Source organism: Mastacembelus armatus, chromosome 14, assembly GCF_900324485.2.
Source record: "Mastacembelus armatus chromosome 14, fMasArm1.2, whole genome shotgun sequence".
Lineage (NCBI taxonomy): Eukaryota > Metazoa > Chordata > Actinopteri > Synbranchiformes > Mastacembelidae > Mastacembelus > Mastacembelus armatus.
Window position 1 is genome coordinate 1680176 of NC_046646.1, and position 18359 is coordinate 1698534.

Genomic DNA, 18359 nt, shown 5'->3' on the forward strand with positions numbered 1-18359 from the left:
TGACATCTGGAAATGTATAACACTTCCTTTTTGACAAAGCGTATAGTTAAGCCTAGACTGCCCGAGGACCATCGGTGCACTGAGCTCCCCTAACCCTCCCCTCCCTTCCCCTCTCCTCCCTCCTCACATGTATATTCCACCATTGAATGTCACTAACCTTGTGCTCCCTCTCTCTCTGTACCTTCTGCAGGTGTCCCCAGTCCTGGAGCTGTATATTGGTGATGTGCACTTACTGGCCTCATCGACCTGCAGTGTCTATTTGTTGTTTATTGTTGCTGTTCTCCTCTCAACTCAACCGGTTGGGGTAGATGGCCGCCCAAACTGAGCCTGGTTCTGCTGGAGGTTTTTCCTTCACTGTTGCCAAGTGCTTGCTCATAAGGGACTTGTTGGGGTTTTTTTGGCTTTTTTTTTGTAAAGTGCCTTGAGAAGATTTGTATTGTGATTTGATGCTATACAAATAAATTGAACTGAATTGAATAATGGTGACAGGTGCATTGACTGCAGTGGAGGTTGATTTCTGATCAGTGATGAATGGAGACACTCATTATACACTGAAGAGTTCATTCAGCCCATTTATTGTAACAAGAAACTATGGTTAAATAAGAAAAAACAAACAAACAAAAAAACAACTAATCATATGTCATTTAATTGAAAATATTATACAAAGAATTTTCCATTAGCATAAATATGGAAGAAACAAGTGCACTCTACACACCAATGTCCACAGTTTAGGCCTACTATATAAAGAAGCATGTTTTAGCCGCCAGTTTGTCCCCAGTAGTTCAACCTAGCTTGGTTCATCTTTAGTTTGTGAAACTTTCTATATTTAGTTTTCATAAGTTCTGCTTACATTTATCTGTATAAAAATAAAGGCTTGTCTTGAATACATTTTAATGCAGATGATGTACATGTTAATGACTACAGTGGTGGTAATAAGTCTTACCCATCAAAAAGATTTCTTTAACAACTTTAACTTATATGTTTAATATGTCCCTTTTGCTCTACTGTATTAAAAAACAATACATATAAGTCACAGTTTCAAAATATGACTACTTGTGTGTTTTGCTGTAGCTATCCTGCCACATTTGTGTGTATCAAGTTTAATGGGATTCAGCGGTTGTTGTTGCCAAATGTTATTTCTGTACAACTTAAAAAAGCATATGCTCCATTGTAATGGTAATACAGAGCAACAGATGACGGTGTAGATCATATCATCACAAATATATATATTTTTTCTTTTTGGATCGTAATATTTATCCAATTTAAATAGGCATTTGTATGCCTAGAAAATGTCAAAATAGGGTTTTAAAAAGTCATAATTAAAAACAATGTTTGGATTCCAATGTTTTATAGGAAGATTAGTTAGATATGTGCTATGCTTGGAAACCATTCAGTGTAAGTGTGTAGCCATCAGGATACATTCTCACCCTGCAATAAATATCTTCAGAGTATAAAAACTATGCTAACTATTCTGTTACCAGACAGCAGTCATTCACAGAGTAGTGCCTAACCTGTATTTGAGCTACAGCCTTTCTTATTCTTATATAAATACCAGCTCAACTAATATCGCCCAAGTATAAAGCATTTATTACATTTTGTTGATCACTTTTGTGTTTTAATCCAGTTCTTATTTAGCTCAGATAACCTAAGTAAACAAAAGCGCAAGTCAGTGGGTTGTTTTAAATTAGAAAATATTTTTTCCCAACTCTTTACCTTGCTTGCTGTGTTATAGTCCCCACTCCCTTAGTTCATGAACATAATCTAGAGAAACCATTGTGGCATTTTGTCAATCAAATGGGAAAGTATTTTAGGAGTGAATGATGTCATTGAGTAAAACAGTTTCTTTCCCATCTGTACTGCCTTAGAAAACAAAGTTACAGACATCACAATGAAGCAATGCATACTGTACTGTATTGTCTTTGGTTCAGTATACAGTGAAGAATTAGGTTATCTGAGCTAAATAAGAACTGGCAAACAATACCTCTATCATCTGTTCCATACAGGCTGTGGTTAATAATATGCTACGCTGCCTCTTACACATTCCACAGAAAATAAATACATCTTATTTACAGTTTTAACACTGCACGCATCTTTAAATTATTACAACTCAAGTGTGGACTCATGTATTACTAGGTCATCATACTGCAGATATAAGAAGCTTTTGCTAATCCGTGTTTGAAGAATTGTGTCTAAAAGCATTTTATAAGCTGAACCATCAACAGACATTAAGCCAAAAAAAATTAAAATAATTTACAATGCCAAACTTTATCATTATATGTATAATGTTTTCTCTTTTTGTCCATAAGTCTCCAGCACAGATACCCATAATACCTACATCTTAATTAAGTTCCCTTTGAGCAACATTCTCTTCAATGAACATATATAATATAATGTGCTTAGGCCTATTCGGGTCTTGGTGAGTCCTCTTTTAGGTAGTTTTTAAGTAAAGATACTGACCAAAGCTGAGCAAACCTCTTTCACCTTTCATCTGTCTCTGTGAGACTTGCATACATACAGTATGTAAGTTACTGTTCGCTTTGTTTAAGTAGAACAGCAAGAGAAAAGTACAGAAATTACATGTAAAAGCTAAATTTGAAAAAAGAAAAAAAAAAACATTAGAAATGCACTCAGTAGAAAAAAACAGATGCTGGACAAATGTATGAAAATCATATCTATATATAGTTTGCAATGTATACAGTTCATACACAATATAAAAAATCTTGTCATGACTGCTTCTTGGCAAGTGAAGCTGACCTTTTCATCTACTGCAATTCTGCTAAATAGTAAAGAGTTGCCTTTAAAAACTCGGCAACCGACCCTTTTGGAGAGTGTTTAGAGACAGTATTCAACTGTCAACTTTGTCAACAGCACTGTTTTGCCACCACTTGCTAGCATTAGACCAGAGATCCAGCCTGGTTTTGTGCGGGCACCATGATGGGGACCCCTCCCATGCGGGTGATGCTAGAGGCAGTTACAGAGGAGGTGGGTAGTGGTGGTGGGGAAGGAGCAGCCTGGAGCTGCAGCTGGGGCTGGGTGTAGGTCTGCGGCAGTGCCTGGGCCTGGGGCAGTGGGGTGTAGCGCTCTGGTCTGGGTAGGGAGCTCCCATTGGTGCTGGCCTCAGAGGAGACAGGCTGTCCGCGCGGCAGGGCTATGCTGTTGTAACTGTAGTGGGTGGGCGTGGAGGCTCCATGATGGCGGGATGGTCGGTAGCCGGCCATGCTGCCGGTGATGATGGAAGCGGTGTCTGAGGGTGGGCGCTGGGGGTATTGCTGCAGGTGATGGTGGTTGTTGTGGTGGAGGGAGGGCTCTTTATGGTGTGGGCTGGAGGCGATTGATGACAGGGTGCCATTCTTGGAGATATCTGAGCCCATGCCACTCTTAGCCCAGGATACACGCTTAGGAGCCTGAGCGTCCTCCCTGCAGGTGGGCAGGACAGGGTTTGATGCAATGATTTCAGTTTTCGTATGTGTATTCTGTGTGTGGTGTATGTATCCTGCACCACACAATAAACTGATGAACCTCAATTAATGTCTGGATTTTGAACTCACCAAATAATGTATTTGTCCCTAGACAATTTATCCCTAGAGTCAATGGACTGTTCTATTTATAGCACTCACAAGACGTTAAATTTCCCCATATGCATCTGTAGTGTAAACCCTGTAAATTTATGATGGCTTATGGAGAACTACACTCTGATGAACAATTCTGAACAATACAGCCACCAGAGAAAGTAATTCATTTCATCACTTAAGAACCCACTACAATGCAGGGAAAGTCTCGGACGGCCTCCATGTAAACAGGTGGTCATTTTCAAGAGAAATTAAAATATTCTATATTACAATATAACTTAACATCTGCTTGGGTTTCAGCCACATGAACTCACTTGATTTCGTTGGCTATGTCGTCCTCATTGTCTCGGTGCCTCTTCATCAGAAACACAAGACAGAGGAGGAGGAGAAAGATGAAGCCGACCACTGAACCCACTGTGGCCCCAACAATCATACCCACATTGGTAGCTAGAATCAGAAAACACACTGTGATTACATGTCACCAAAGCAGCAAACATAACATACATAACATACAAACTGTATTGTTCGCGAGAACGACAAACAGTAACTGAACAAAAACCCTGAAACACAACAACAAAACCACTATCACTGTGTGTGTTGTTGTGTGGTAATTACAAGTGACAATCTCCAGGTTGATGAAGCAGGTCTCTTCGCCGGCTGAGTTGCTGGCTGTGCACACGTACTTCCCCGACATGTTACTGCTCAGGTTGCTCAGCTTTAAAGTACCTGTCTTCTGATCTAAAACAGCATTGAACATGACAGACTACAGTCAAACATGCAAACATAAATGTTTTCCATGTGTATTTGCATATACTGTACATAGACATACATGAGAATGCAAAATTAAAATGCAGGGGCATACATTTCTTTGTCATATTAGACTCTGGATATAATGCAATTATTATTTTACTTTTAAAGTGTGAGTTATGATGTCATCCAAAATTATAAGGACTATGTGTAAACAAGACTACGTCAACTATCACAGCATAATCACTAAGATTCCATGTGTTCCTGAAAGAAATAATTCAATTTTTGTCAACTGTAATGTGAAATTTGCCAATTATGCCAATTATTTTGCCAATTATGCCAAAAACATTTTCATGAAGGCAGAGATAAATGCATTATATTATTCGGAAATGAATAAAAAATGAAAGAAATATGATGTTTGGAATCACAATCTATAGAAGTCAAAGCAGTAAAACATTACAAACCATGTATAAGATTCCTTAACTAAGCTTAAAGAGAAATGGATTTAACATGCGAAGAACTATAAAGGTGAGCCCCAAGTGAGAATGAACACTTTTCCACTACACAGTTTTAGCACTACTCGGCTCTACCCGACTTGATTCGAAAATTGAAAAACAAACATTGCTGTTGCCAATTTTTTTTTTTTTTTAAATGTCTGGTTTTTGATTCTTGTTTTGGATGAGGTCAGATGTTGCGCTCATGACTCTTCGAGTGACGTCATTCCCTGTCCAATCAGTGTCCTGCAGTGTGTGACGACATTTTAGTATCGGCTCTGCTCGCTTGGAACCTCGGCCGAGGAAGTACTAAAAAAGTAACAGGTACTGTTCTCTAATGGAAAACCACAAAAACAAGTGGAGCCCAGTCAAGTTGAGTAGTGCTAGTGGAAAAGCCCCATTAGTTACCGAGAAGATGCCACTCACTGAGCATGGGCGAAAAGAAGACCTCAGAGGTGGGACTGGTTTTCTTCCATCTGTACAGAGGAATGGGCTTTCCAGAGCTGGACATGCAGCTCAGAGTCACATTTCCTTTCAGTACCGGCTTCCCTGACAACGAGCACTTAGGAACAGCAGGTGGTACTGAGGGAAGAGAAGAGCATTACAACCTATTTATTGCTAAATTATACAACATACTGCATGTACTGTATGTCAATCTTCCTTGGTCTTAAACAGATCCTGTATTGTACCCTTCACATCCAGACTCAGCTCAGCAGTAAGGCCGGAGTTATCGGGAATTATGACCTGGCACAAGTAGCGTCCTGAATCAGACTCCTGTGTGTTGTTGATGTACAATGACACGTTTCGTGATGGCATTGTAGTGGTAAAACCAACCCGACCCCTAAACTGGGAGCTCCCCACACTCATGGAACCCTTGGTGTAAGAGATGATCTGGACAAAAACACAGAGAGAACACTTTAAGAACAAACATCCATATTAGTGCCCAGTTCATATCAATACAGTTGTATCCAGGCTCAAAAGGGTCAGAGTGAATCTGAATATTAACCAACGGTGTAGAGTAATTGATATTACGATGTGCTGCTCAGAAAACTGAAGAACCTTTTCCTGTTTCTGAAACATAGTGTAAACTGATTTAATGAAACACATTTTATACAGAATTGGTAAAGGCTCTTTAGAAACTTCTTCCATCCAAGGGTTTAAAAGAAATGTATTACACCAGTCTTAGGTTGGATTATGGTAGGATGTGATGTGACATAATGTCAACATTGTTGTGTTGCTAGATCACAAGGCAGAAAGCAATCAGGCAGAAAATAAAATTAGTGAAATTAGTGGGATTTTATATTCTGAATTTTAAATATTTACTGTAAGTGGTTAGTCTCATGAATACCATCTAGTGCCTGATGCAGTTGCATAGGCATTTTTTGATACTAATAATTATTGTGTGTGTATGCAAGGTCTTCTTCCACTGTGCCATTGTTGTCCACAAACTATGAACTATTACCATGAACACACTGTAGTTTTCAGTGCTGCTGCCTGATGTAGTAGTTAAAGCATCAAGTGTGAATTCATTCACTGCTTGTTTTATTCACTCTTAACTTGATTAGGCACTGATCGCGTCTTGCGTTAACCCACACCCAGCCATGATGTGGCAATGCGCGAGACCTTTCAGAAATGTCTATGGTGTGGTTGTGGGGCAGACGTGGGCCTGGAAATCGTTAGAAATATTATTTTTCCCTATAATTATTATTTTTCTCCGAAACGACCTCAAATTTGACCCCCTGAACATGTGTGAAAACTCACCAAAAGTTGCCCAGAAATCAGAATCGCGTGAAAATGTTATATTTTATAGGTTTCATAAACGACCTCAAAAGAATGGCATTTCAGCGCAACCGACAAAAATTAAAATACATTACGCCAATGAGAGGCCAACAAAATTTTTTTCATCGCACGCTCACCAAACTTGGCATGTTTATTCTTCATGTCGGGCCAAGCAAAAAAGCTTATCATGTCGAGGTCATATGACCAACAAGAAGTCCACCAGTTGGGAGTTTATCTTGAGGTCATTGAGTTCGCTGTTTTTGCTCACCTCGAACTTGAACGAACTGCTCCTTGGGCTTTTAACCGAATGATAATTTTTACGGTTTTCCTTTGGCGGACGCGGCAAGTTGACGTACGTTTTTGGCACCTTCGCACACGCATTGTCGGATTTGAATCTGACCAATTGATGAATTTTAGACGCCGGGTGCCTGAATCCAGGTGATTGAACAAAATCACACAATAGACGCTATTGCACCCCCTGTGTAACGTTTTGAAAATTTGAATGGAGAGCCAAACATTTAGTTTGTCACAAGTCTACCAAATTTGGCACAAAAATCCTATAGGGCATGTTGATCAAAAAGCCAATCAATTCAATTTAATTCAATTCAATTCAATTTTATTTGTATAGCGCCAAATCACAATACAAATCATCTCAAGGCACTTTAGGGTAGGGTAGGAGAGCTCAGTGCACCGATGGTCCTCGGACAGTCTAGGCCAGGGGTGTCAAACTTACGGCCCGCGGGCCAGATCAGGCCCGCAAACGGGTTTAATACAGCCCGCAAGATGATTTGAAGTTTAAATTAGCTGCAATTTTTCAATGAAAGAAACTGATGTTCTAAATGTGTCCAATGGGTGTCGCAATAGCAATTATGTTAAGCAGGCAAACTGTTTATACCGGGGCTGAACAAGTAGGCCTATACCTGTCAGCTGGCCCGGAGCTAGCTGCCTTGTCGGTCTGGTATGGCCCACTTGGGAATAGATTTTCCTCCATATGGCCCCTGACATAAAATGAGTTTGACACCCCTGGAATAGGCCTATAGCAGCAAAACTAAGGGATGGTTCAGGGTTGCCTGAAGCCAGCCCTAACTATATGCTTTGTCAAAGAGGAAGGTTTTAAGTCTAGCCTTAAAAGTACAGAGAGTGTCTGCCTCCTGAACCCAGGCTGGGAGCTGGTTCTACAGGAGAGGAGCTTGATAACTAAAGGCTCTGCCTCCCAGTCTGCTTTTGGAAACTCTGGGAACCACAAGTAGACCAGCACTCTGAGAGCGAAGTGGTCTGTTGGGATAATATGGTACTATGAGGTCTTTAAGGTATGAAGGAGCTTGATTATGAAGGGATTTGTATGTGAGAAGAAGGATTTTAAATTCTATTCTATATTTTACAGGGAGCCTAATTTTGGAAATGTTGCGCAGGTGAAAGAATGCAGTTCTAGAGATTTGTTTTATGTGTGAGTTAAAGGACATGTCCTGGTCAAAAATAACTCCAAGGTTTTTTACAGTAGTGCTGGAGGCCAGGGTTATGCCATCTAGAGTAGCTATAATTTTAGAAAAGTTATTTCTGAGATTTTTTTGGCCCAAATATAATGACTTCTGTTTTCTCTGAGTTTAAAAGTAAAACGTTACTGGTCATCCAGGCCTTTATGTCAGTTAGACAGGCTTGAAGTCTGGTTAACTGGTTTGTGTTAACAGGTTTAATAGATAGATATAACTGAGTGTCATCTGCATAGAAGTGGTAATTAATAGAGTGCTTCCTAATGACATATCCTAAAGGAAGCATGTACAGGGTGAACAGAATCGGTCCTAGCACAGAGCCTTGTGGAACTCCATAACTAACTTTTTTATTGTGTGGAAGGTTCATCATGGACATGAACAAACTGGAATCTGTCCGATAAATAGGATTGGAACCACTTTAACGCTGTTCCCCTGATACCAATCACATGCTCCAGTCTCTGTAATAAGATGTTGTGGTCAATGGTGTCGAATGCAGCACTAAGGTCTAGGAGGACAAGTATAGAAACAAGTCCTTTATCTGAGGCTAAGAGAAGATCGTTGGTAACTTTCAACAGTGCTGTTTCTGTACTATGATGTGCTCTAAATCTTGATTGAAAATCTTCAAATAGTTCATTCCTGTGTAAGTGGTCTGATAGCTGCTTAGCAACAGCTTTTTCTAGGATTTTAGAAATAAATGGCAGGTTGGATATTGGTCTATAATTAGCCAAGACTCCTGGATCAAGACTAGGCTTTTTGAGTAAAGGTTTGATTACTGCAGTCTTAAAGGCCTGTGGTACATAGCCTGATACTAGAGATAAATTTACCAAGTCTAATAAAGATGAGTTCATTAATGGCAGGGTGCCTTTAAGCAGTCTAGTTGGGATGGGGTCTAAGAGACACGTTGATGATTTCGATGAAGCATCTACTGATGTAAATTCAGAGAGATCTATGGGAGAGAAGCAGTCTAAACATAACTGAGGTCCTACAGATGATTCAAGAGCTACTGTAGTAGGAGATTCATTTATTGCAGGTATAGGAAGCATCTGCTGAATTTTATCTCTAATAGTTGTGATTTTATTTGTAAAGAAACTCATAAATTCATCACTGCTGCGAGCTAAGGGAACACTGGGCTCAACAGAGCTGTGACTTTTTGTCAGCCTGGCTACAGTGCTGAAAAGAAACCTGGGATTGTTCTTATTTTCCTCTATTAGTGATGAATAGTATGCAGTTCTGGCTTTACGGAGAGCTTTTTTATATGTCAGTGACTGTAATCACAAAAACTGCCTCCTACTGAGATAAATTAAATGGTAGTGGATTTTCTGAACCCCCTCCTTATCCAGTCAACATCTGTGGTGTGGACATTGAATTGTTGCCGACCTACAAATATCTAGACAATAAGCTGGACTGGTCATGTCTCGTCACAGATGTTCCATATAAAAAAGGGCAGAGATGACTTTTCCTCCTAAGGTGGCTTAAGTGCTTAAATGTCTGCAGGAAGATGCTGCACATGTTTTTCCAAACTATGGTAGCAAGTGTGCTGTTTTATGCTGCAGTCTTCTGGGGAGGCAGCATAAAGCAGAAGGATGCAAAAAGCTGGTTTAGTGACTGGAATGTGATTATCTGACATTAGATGCTGCACTGTATACCATACTGATATGGCTGTTCTTACTACAGAGAGCCTTCCAGACCTTGTTTTGGTTATTTTGTTCTTTGTGTTCATTGTTTTGGCTACAAATGACAGTAAAGCTGAGTAAAATACTGAATGGATGTCCAGGTCTTTGAAAAAAGAGTTCTCTTTCCCCCTGTTTTCTTTTTGATTGTGGTCCTCTTTAAGGTTGTCCATCTGTACAGCCCAATAATCTGCCGCAGACAAATACAAAAAAGCTGAGCCACAGCCAGGTCCCCAGATAACATATAAAAACACAGTACAGTGAGCTGAGCTGGAGGAGGCTGATCCTCTGCTTCACTTTATATTCTACTGCAATAATGATTTCATAAATGATCTAATTTGGAAGAACACACCTCTCTGAGCCATAATGTCCCAGTTTAAAAACCACACAATTACTACAACATGGTCCATTAAAACAGTAAAGAAATAACTGTGTACTTATATAAAAGATTTAAGCCTTCTTGGATTTACTTGCAAAGGTTTAGCAAAGGAAGTGCTTCAACAGATTACCAGCATAAGAACCTGCAGGCATCCCTCATAACTGTAATCCCAGACATTTCAGCAACAGATGTCCTTATAAAACGAGTTTATTGTTTGGCTGTAGATGTGACTTGAATATTTTCCATATTTGACGTTTGTCAGATTGTTCCTTTTACATCCTTACCAGCTGGGTGTTGTTGGAGACAAAGTTCCACACAACAGTGTTGGTGCTCAAGTCAGCACCTGGCTGTGTGCTGTATGAAGCCCTCAGCATCACCATCTGACCCTTGATCACATCGACATTGGTTTGGGGCATCTGGAGCTGGGCCATTATGCCTTGATAAGGAGAGAGGAATAGAAAAGAAAACTATCAGTGGGAAAATTGTGCAAAACTGATCAGGTTTTTGTTAAAACCCACTGTAAGATATTACAGTATGAATCTGGATTTATCTGCATTTATGCAAGGAAGCACTTGTAGCGGTTGTCTCCATAATACTACAGAGCACAACTTAAGAGATGATGTCTGTCATCAAGATAGTGACCAGTCAAGCAGTAACACATTCCATCTGTCAATCTGCATGTCTGCAAACATACTGTCACATGTCCTCCAAAAAATGACCTAAGGGAGGAGTTTTCAGAGGGCATGAAAAAGACAAGGATATGTGATATTAGTATCCGCTTCTTGATACAATTTCATCACTGATTACATTATGGAATATAGACTGGAATCGTCTCAATATTGCAAAGTAACATTTCTAAAATCCTGAATACCTACTTAATTATTGCATTCTGTATCTCAGTTCAAGTTGAACTCTAAGCCAAATATAGTAAAGAGGCCTAAAAGAGAAAGAGTAAAATGTAATGTGTCTGTATGACCAGAGAGGGGGAGCAGAGAGCCAAAGCAGCATTGAAACTCACAGGAGCAAAGGTAAAATGCTACATTTTAGTGAGAAAAGATGAACCGATTCTTTCTGCTAGTATATTTCCCCTATTACTAGACAATGACAGTATAAAAGTAGAATACAGCAGGATGATGACTATATGCAGTGAACATAATGTTTATTACGCCTGGTTTATGAATTAATAATGCCATGATCCACCAGATCCCTTGATTGTGGCTCAGCCAGTCACTTAGTACATGAGTAATAATATCAGTCTTTAATCTGAGTAAGAGTTCTCCCATTCAGTGACGAGTGTATTGTGTGAAATAAACATAAATGATGCTAGTCATATATGGATTTTAAAGATTTATTTGACTACACAGGAGAGAAAGCAGAGGGGAATTTGAATGAATTAACACTTAACTAATTAACAGTAAGTGATCTTGCAGTGGTGGAAAAAGGGTTTTTATAATCAATTTATGTTCAGATTTGAGACTGAGGTCTAAGCAGTTTAGGAGGAAGAGAAGCTAACTGGTAACTATTGAGACCAATTAAGAGACAGCCACGGTTGCATATCTGTCCATTGGGGTCGTGCTAACGGGTTGTCCCGCTGTGGGCTGGTCACCCTGCAGTCTGGCATCAGCGTTCCTCGGAAGTCTTTCAGCTGCAGACCTAGAGCGTCAGAGTTGCTCGCTGATGTCGCGTCTGGTGGATATTCACACTCAACTTCTAAGGTTAAACTTCGCTGCGCTGTGAGTGTCAGCTTGAGGGGAGCTATTCACTACAAAACCACACAAGAGGGAGGGCACTGACTTAACGGTCCAGTCCTCCACGTGGGAACTAGCTCTTCTCTGGCACTAGCCAGGGAATTCATCTGATTGGGAAAAAATTGCTGTTGGGGCACTCTGGTTGGTCTAGGAATGCTCAATCCTTGCTGGTGATTGGTTCACACCTGACCACAACAGGTTGCGTTCATGTTCAGAGCGGAGTCGATTGCTGTGTCCGAATGTCCATGTCCTCCCCAGTCACTATATAGAGATTACGCCATTTTGTAGTGGTGGCCGAATAGCTAGTAACTGAAATGTAGTTCCCTCAAAGTTTCCCACAATGCATTGTATTAAAGACCATCATGCATCTCATGGATGAAAAAATGGTTCGCCTGAAAGTCACTTTGACATGACTTATAAATGTAAATATTAATATTAAGTTACACCTTTTAAGAAAACATTCAGGATGAGACAATTTTCACCACTAAATTATTAAAATAATTAAAATTATTTGAGTTTGAAACAGGAAGTCCACCACATGCCCCGTACTACGTTATAATCAGCGGCAGAAAAAAGTAGCGGGTGAGTGTCTGAAACTGTTAGTTCACTGACTGCATTATATAGTCTACTATATAGTGCTGCACTATACAGTGGTTGAGGGGTTAGCGACTAGGGTGGACATTCGGACACAGCCATCCTGTCTTTTAAGACTGATTCACCTTAGGAATGTTTTCTAACACAGGAATAATATTTTCTCTTTTTCCACCAAGCAAGTTTCAAACACATAAGTTTTTAGATCACTTGATAGTGTTTCCATGACACAAAGCAACTAAATTAGAGTCATAACGCAATAAAAATTAATGAAAGTCAATAAGAAACACAGGTATATGAATTAGCCACAAGTAATGTATAAATAACGAAATAACACAACTTCTATGTAACATCTAAGTTTTCAGGTTGTATTTGGAAAGAGACCAGTAATGGTCAAGGTATTTATGGCTATTGGTGACCACTGGGAAGCCCAGCGTCTTGTTGCATCCACAGGTCAGTGGTCCCTGGGTTATCAGTTTCAGAACAATAAATTCCTTAAGAGCAGTGGTTCTCAAACTTTACCTGTCGGGACCTCCTTTGGATAAAGAAAAATTCAATTGTCATTTTAAGTTTTATTGAAAGAAACAATATTATAACCATTCTTTTCATTTCTCTGTGAATAATTTGATGTGCAAATTAAAAACAAAATTTTTGCCTAAACAGTGCAAAAAAAAAAAAAAAAAAAAAAAAAATCCCCTCAAAACTCAACATTTTTCCTTGAGACAGTACTTGAAATATCTTATGATTCTAACAATAAAGTTAAATATTTTCAAATATAAACAACAAAAAAGAGATTTTTAGCAAACAAATGAATATTTAACAGTATTAGTGGCTGTAAAGAGTCTGATATACATTGCACATATTTTTAGAACTGGGCAAAAACCAGTAAAAATGTGAAAATATGAAAATAAAGGCTCAAGTCACTGTATCTGGGTATTAGTGGCTGCAGTGAAGCACTTGAAAAACTCGAGCTGCTTACCAACGTGACAAGGGTGTAAGGTGTCTCTTCAGTTTATTAGTTTTCATACTGTCCACTGCCAGAGTTTTGAGACACAACACAGAATTATCTTTCTTCATCTCCTACCACATTCGCCGTGAATCCAAGACTAAGATACGCGTCGTCATATTTTCTTGTCTTGGATTTTGGTGGTGAATCCTTGTTCACATTGGCCATCTTTGTCTTAGTTTTGGAAACATTGCATTTCTTTTTTGTTTCGCTGCCAGTGAGATACTTGTCCATTGTCCAAACCTACATGTGTCTAATCAGTGAGAAACACCGGCGAGAAACTACCATGGCAGTGGATTTGTTGTTGTACGTCCCTAAAATGGGTCCGGAGTACTCAGACACCAAAACAAGAGTTCTGCCTGCTACATGTTCTGACATGAAAGGGAGAAAAAAAACACCCAGGAGCGATGTCGCACCCTTCATGGCAAGCCTCTGCTCCCCCCCAGGGGCTTTGTATGGCACTTCAACTGCGGTTCTTTTTAACAAATCCAACATGGCGCAAAGATCGACCAGGGTAATGGTTGATGAGTTTCACATAGCTAAAATACAAGTGCAATCCAAAGGTGGTTTCTGAGTCCAGACTAAGTTGTAATTTTTTTTAATGCTTGATTTCATTTTATTAATGATATTAATATTTGTTTTAATTTTAATTCATTTAAAATAAGTTTAAGTTAAAATTGAGCATTTTAAAAATTTCAATATGTTTCAGTTATAATATTAAAGATGATGAACCTGTAGAATTTTATCTTAAATACTGGCATAGGATTGTTCAAATACTTTTTATTTATAATTACACTTCACTGCAGTGAAGTGTAATTATTATTACACTATTTTTTTCAGTCTGATTTAAAAACATCAAGCACTTACATCAAAACCTTACATCATCAAACACCATCAAAAGTGATGAATCAATCCAAATTAAATTAAATTTTATGTCTAATCAACATCTCTTTGAGGTAAAATGAGAACTGCAACAATGCACCATGGAAAGAGATCTCGACAGGGAGATCAGGCTCTCTGTCACTGTGGAAATGGATGGAGTGGTTAAGGGACAATGATAAGAGAAAATGTAGGCTATATTCCTTTGGGAGTGGTGTTTTTAATAAAAAGCCATGCTAATCAGTTCATTATTATTTGGAGTCAAGAAAAAAAGAATCCTAGAGGAGGGAGAGGTGCTGAAAAAGATGGGAAACGAGGAGAAAGAAGGACAAGACATTGCTAACAAGAAGAAGAAGAGCATTACTGTCTAAATTGCTCGTTAGACCCTAAGGAGATTTGCTGCTGCAGTGAGAGGCGGGACTCCTGTCTGGAGAGGTGCTTACTGATGGGTGGATGGCTGGATCAGTGGACATAGAGAGATGACAGAAAGAGGCTTTAACATAAATGCAATGAGTGTGAATGACTGTGGAGTGTCTGTGATGATTGCAGTAAGTCTGTAACAGGCGGCTGTGAGTCTCAGAGAGAAGGAATGATGAGTTCATGGACAGACATGTAACGGCATAAAAGAAAAATTCCTGGGACAAAGAAGACAACACAACACATGCATTGACATGAATTTGGATATTAGAATGAATGAATGACTCAGTCAGAGAATGACAGGATGAGTGACATTATGTCAAATATGCCTATTAATTGCTTTGTCAAGAGTTAAATGAAAAGATTGATAAAAATTTTATGATTGTATGCTAAATATGAAGCTAGCTAGATAGCTTGCATAAAGAATGGAAATAAGGAATCAGATCCTTGGCACAGTGCTTACATTTTCATACATCCAGGGGTTATGTGCCAGACTATTTCTTTAACTGCGTATTCTCTTTGTGCAGTGGTAAGCTAACTGTCTCCTGCTTGTAGTTTTATATTTAATTTACAGACATGAGTGTGGTATTGATCTCTCATTTAACATATACCAATAAATGCATTTCCCAAAACTACTCTTTTTAAAAGGTTCAGTTGTTGCCGGTGAGTCCAACTTGGCATGGATATAGTGCTTACTGTCTATTGTGTAGTACTTTGTTCTTAAACTGAAATGTGTGACCTGTAGTGTGGATACAGTACATGACCTCTCAGCAGGGATCACTCAGACAGCAACATTTCATTGAGGAAAATGGGCCAAATCTTCAGCTCCTCATCAGTGTGGATGGGCTGCTCTTTATGATTTTGCCTGATCAGATGGGCATATTTTATTTTCTAAAAAAATCTTGCCAAGTGCTTAAGAAGATTTCCTGAGAGAAATCGTCCCTGATTCCCAAGAGAGCTCTCTCCACCAGGGGAAAAGATGAATGAATATTTGGCAGGATGGAAAATTGAGAGATAAATAGAGAAATGAACAAGGCCATGGGGATCACATTCATAACATTCAGTCCTCACTCTTAATTTGTTCACTGAGGCTTAATCTTTCCTGCTGTGACAGGTCTAAGATCCAGCCTGCAGGACGACTGGTTTTAAATATTCCATGATGACTGATGGTGGGGCAGATGGAACATGTTCACTCAGTGTGAGAGAATGAAGGAAGTAATGAGATCTGGATGGGTCTCACTGGAGGTAATGAGGGAATTTCACGAAGTCCAATTTCACAGGTGTTTCATCATTAGGTGGACAAGACTTTATACATCCTTCTGCCTTTGTAGGCAAGTGCACACTTGTGACAGAACTTGCAGCGTCAAGAAATGTCATAGTAGGATTAAGGTTAAAACTGATTTTGTACTTTTGATGTGGGAATGTGGCATATCTTGAAGTTATCAGGATTCTGCTGATTGTGTAATAAAATACAATTGAGCAACAATTCTGTTTAAGAGGCCAGGATGTTACACAGAATTTCACTGTAACTCTTTCAAACTGAAAACATCAGCCACACATTTATTCATGTGTCAGCATGTGTTGAAACCAGTGTTCTGAGAAAAACATCATGGTCTTCATCATGTTTATGCTGTTATACAGTGCACGTATTGCAACATATGAGTTCTGAAAAAACTGAAAAGATTCATCAGTACATATGAGTTTGTGAATGTCCCTCACTGCACTCTGGGTGTAAAACATCAGCCTGCTGCCTAACATTGATGAAAATGGTTTGCTGTATGTGTGTTCAAATGTAATTATAGGAAACGCTTCAGATTGAGCCTGTTTACTTTTACAGTCATCACTGCAAATAAAGCAGAAGCCAAGCAGCCTTTAATGATGGTGACCATAACTAGCTTCTTTCATGCTAAAAAGATGGGTGTGGTGGGTCAAAATCACTTCCTCTAAGAGCGTTATCAGCTACTTTGATTAAACATCGATAGCAATTGAGATGGAGAAGTGAATGGAATTTCAAACATATCTGTTTAGTGCTTCAGTAGAGAGATGAGAAGATGACAGGATAAGCGATAAAAGACAGGGGCAGTGGATGAGGAAGAGATCATGACATGATCAGCAGTAGCAAGAAATAGATGTTCCCGTGCAGGCCTCTCTCTGGAGGCTGGGTGGAGATGAGACGCTAAGTTCCATCATGCAGATGAACTACGAAACCATTTTAACACAGTTCCTCCAGATAAGATTTTGGATTGGTGGCTTCTCTGTCATTAAAACAAAAGCAAATATGTAAATAGCTATGAGAACTAAGATCAAATGACAACACCGAAATGACTGCCTGAATGAACATATAAATAAAACAAATAAAAATAAAGCAGAAGCCATTGTTTTTTTCCTGTACTCACATTCCTAACTACTTATGAATATGGAAAACAGTGTTTATGTACTATGCATTGGTTAAACATTCACATTAATAGAAGTACCTCTTATATTTACCACTGAATTATTGTCATACACCTAACACCACAGATTCACTGCTGAAACACATGCAGAAATTGATTTTACTTATATCCATAATCACATAACTATGCGTATACAGCATAGAAAGATTTATGAATATACAGTGGTGTGAAAAAGTGTTGGCCCCCTTCCTGATTTCTTATTTTTTTGCATGTTTGTCACACATTAATGTTTCAGATCATCAAATAAATTTAAATATTAGTCAAAGATAACTCAAGTAAACACATCATGCAATTTTTAAATGAAGGTTTTTATTATTAAGGAAAACCACACCCCGGCCTGATTACTGCCACACCTGTTCACAATCAAGAAATCACTTAAATAGGACCTGCCTGACAAAGTGAAGTAGACCAAAAGATCCTCAAAAGCTAGATATCATGCAGAGATCCAAAGAAATTCAAGAACAAATGAGAAAGAAAGTAATTGAGATCTATCAGCCTGGAAAAGGTTATAAATAGGGCTAAACGATTTTGGAAAATAATCTAATTGCGACTTTTTTTTAACCAATATTGCGATTGCAATTTACAATGCAATTATTTTTTCAAAGCTTTTTCTGTTTTGTATTTTTTGGGAATGACAAGCAGTAAATCATTGAAGTATGAACAAAACAATATTTAGATAGATTAAACATAAATGTTCTTTTCTGTAGACCAGGCCTATATGTTACAATGAAATCCTGTGATGCAAGAATTTATATAAATTAAATTTTTATTTATCAACTACAATCACAGTAGTACTATAAAGACTGATTTGTTGAACTTCCAGCCTTGTAAGCATGTAAAACTTACAACAAAATGAGGTAGCAACCTTAGCAAGGCAGGTTTTGCACAATACCTGATGCTGTGCAGCATCTTCTTTTTTAAAGCCAAAATAGTTCCATACAACAGACGTACTGCTCCTCTTTGACGCTAAAGCAGTTTCCGCAGTGTCAAGTTCTGTCGATGCTGAAGCCATTGTTTAACAGATTAAGTTGTAGTGTAGCATGCCAACTTTATTCTTTCTCTGCAGCCTGCTAAACTCTCGCATGCCACGTGACAGAGTGTAATCGCAGTCTCTGCGGTTGAAAAATCAGTTTTTTT

General features: G+C 38.8%; 1 protein-coding gene across 2 annotated transcripts in view; it reads right to left on the reverse strand.

The window, feature by feature from the left end:
* Positions 1-630: 630 nt before the first annotated feature.
* Positions 631-18359, reverse strand: part of esama (endothelial cell adhesion molecule a) — a 68327-nt gene continuing 50598 nt past the window's right edge. Inside the window, exons 1-7 of one of the 2 annotated variants that reach the window (XM_026328334.1) lie at positions 13447-13774; positions 10413-10564; positions 5500-5701; positions 5237-5392; positions 4185-4307; positions 3884-4016; positions 631-3417 (exon numbers count right to left, since the gene is read on the reverse strand). In XM_026328334.1, coding sequence (XP_026184119.1) covers positions 2895-3417; positions 3884-4016; positions 4185-4307; positions 5237-5392; positions 5500-5701; positions 10413-10559 — 1284 coding nt within the window. In that variant the 5' untranslated portion in view covers positions 10560-10564; positions 13447-13774 and the 3' untranslated portion in view covers positions 631-2894. Of the gene's footprint in view, positions 3418-3883; positions 4017-4184; positions 4308-5236; positions 5393-5499; positions 5702-10412; positions 10565-13446; positions 13775-18359 lie in introns of those variants that run through there. The other variant, XM_026328333.2, reaches the window with a different exon arrangement.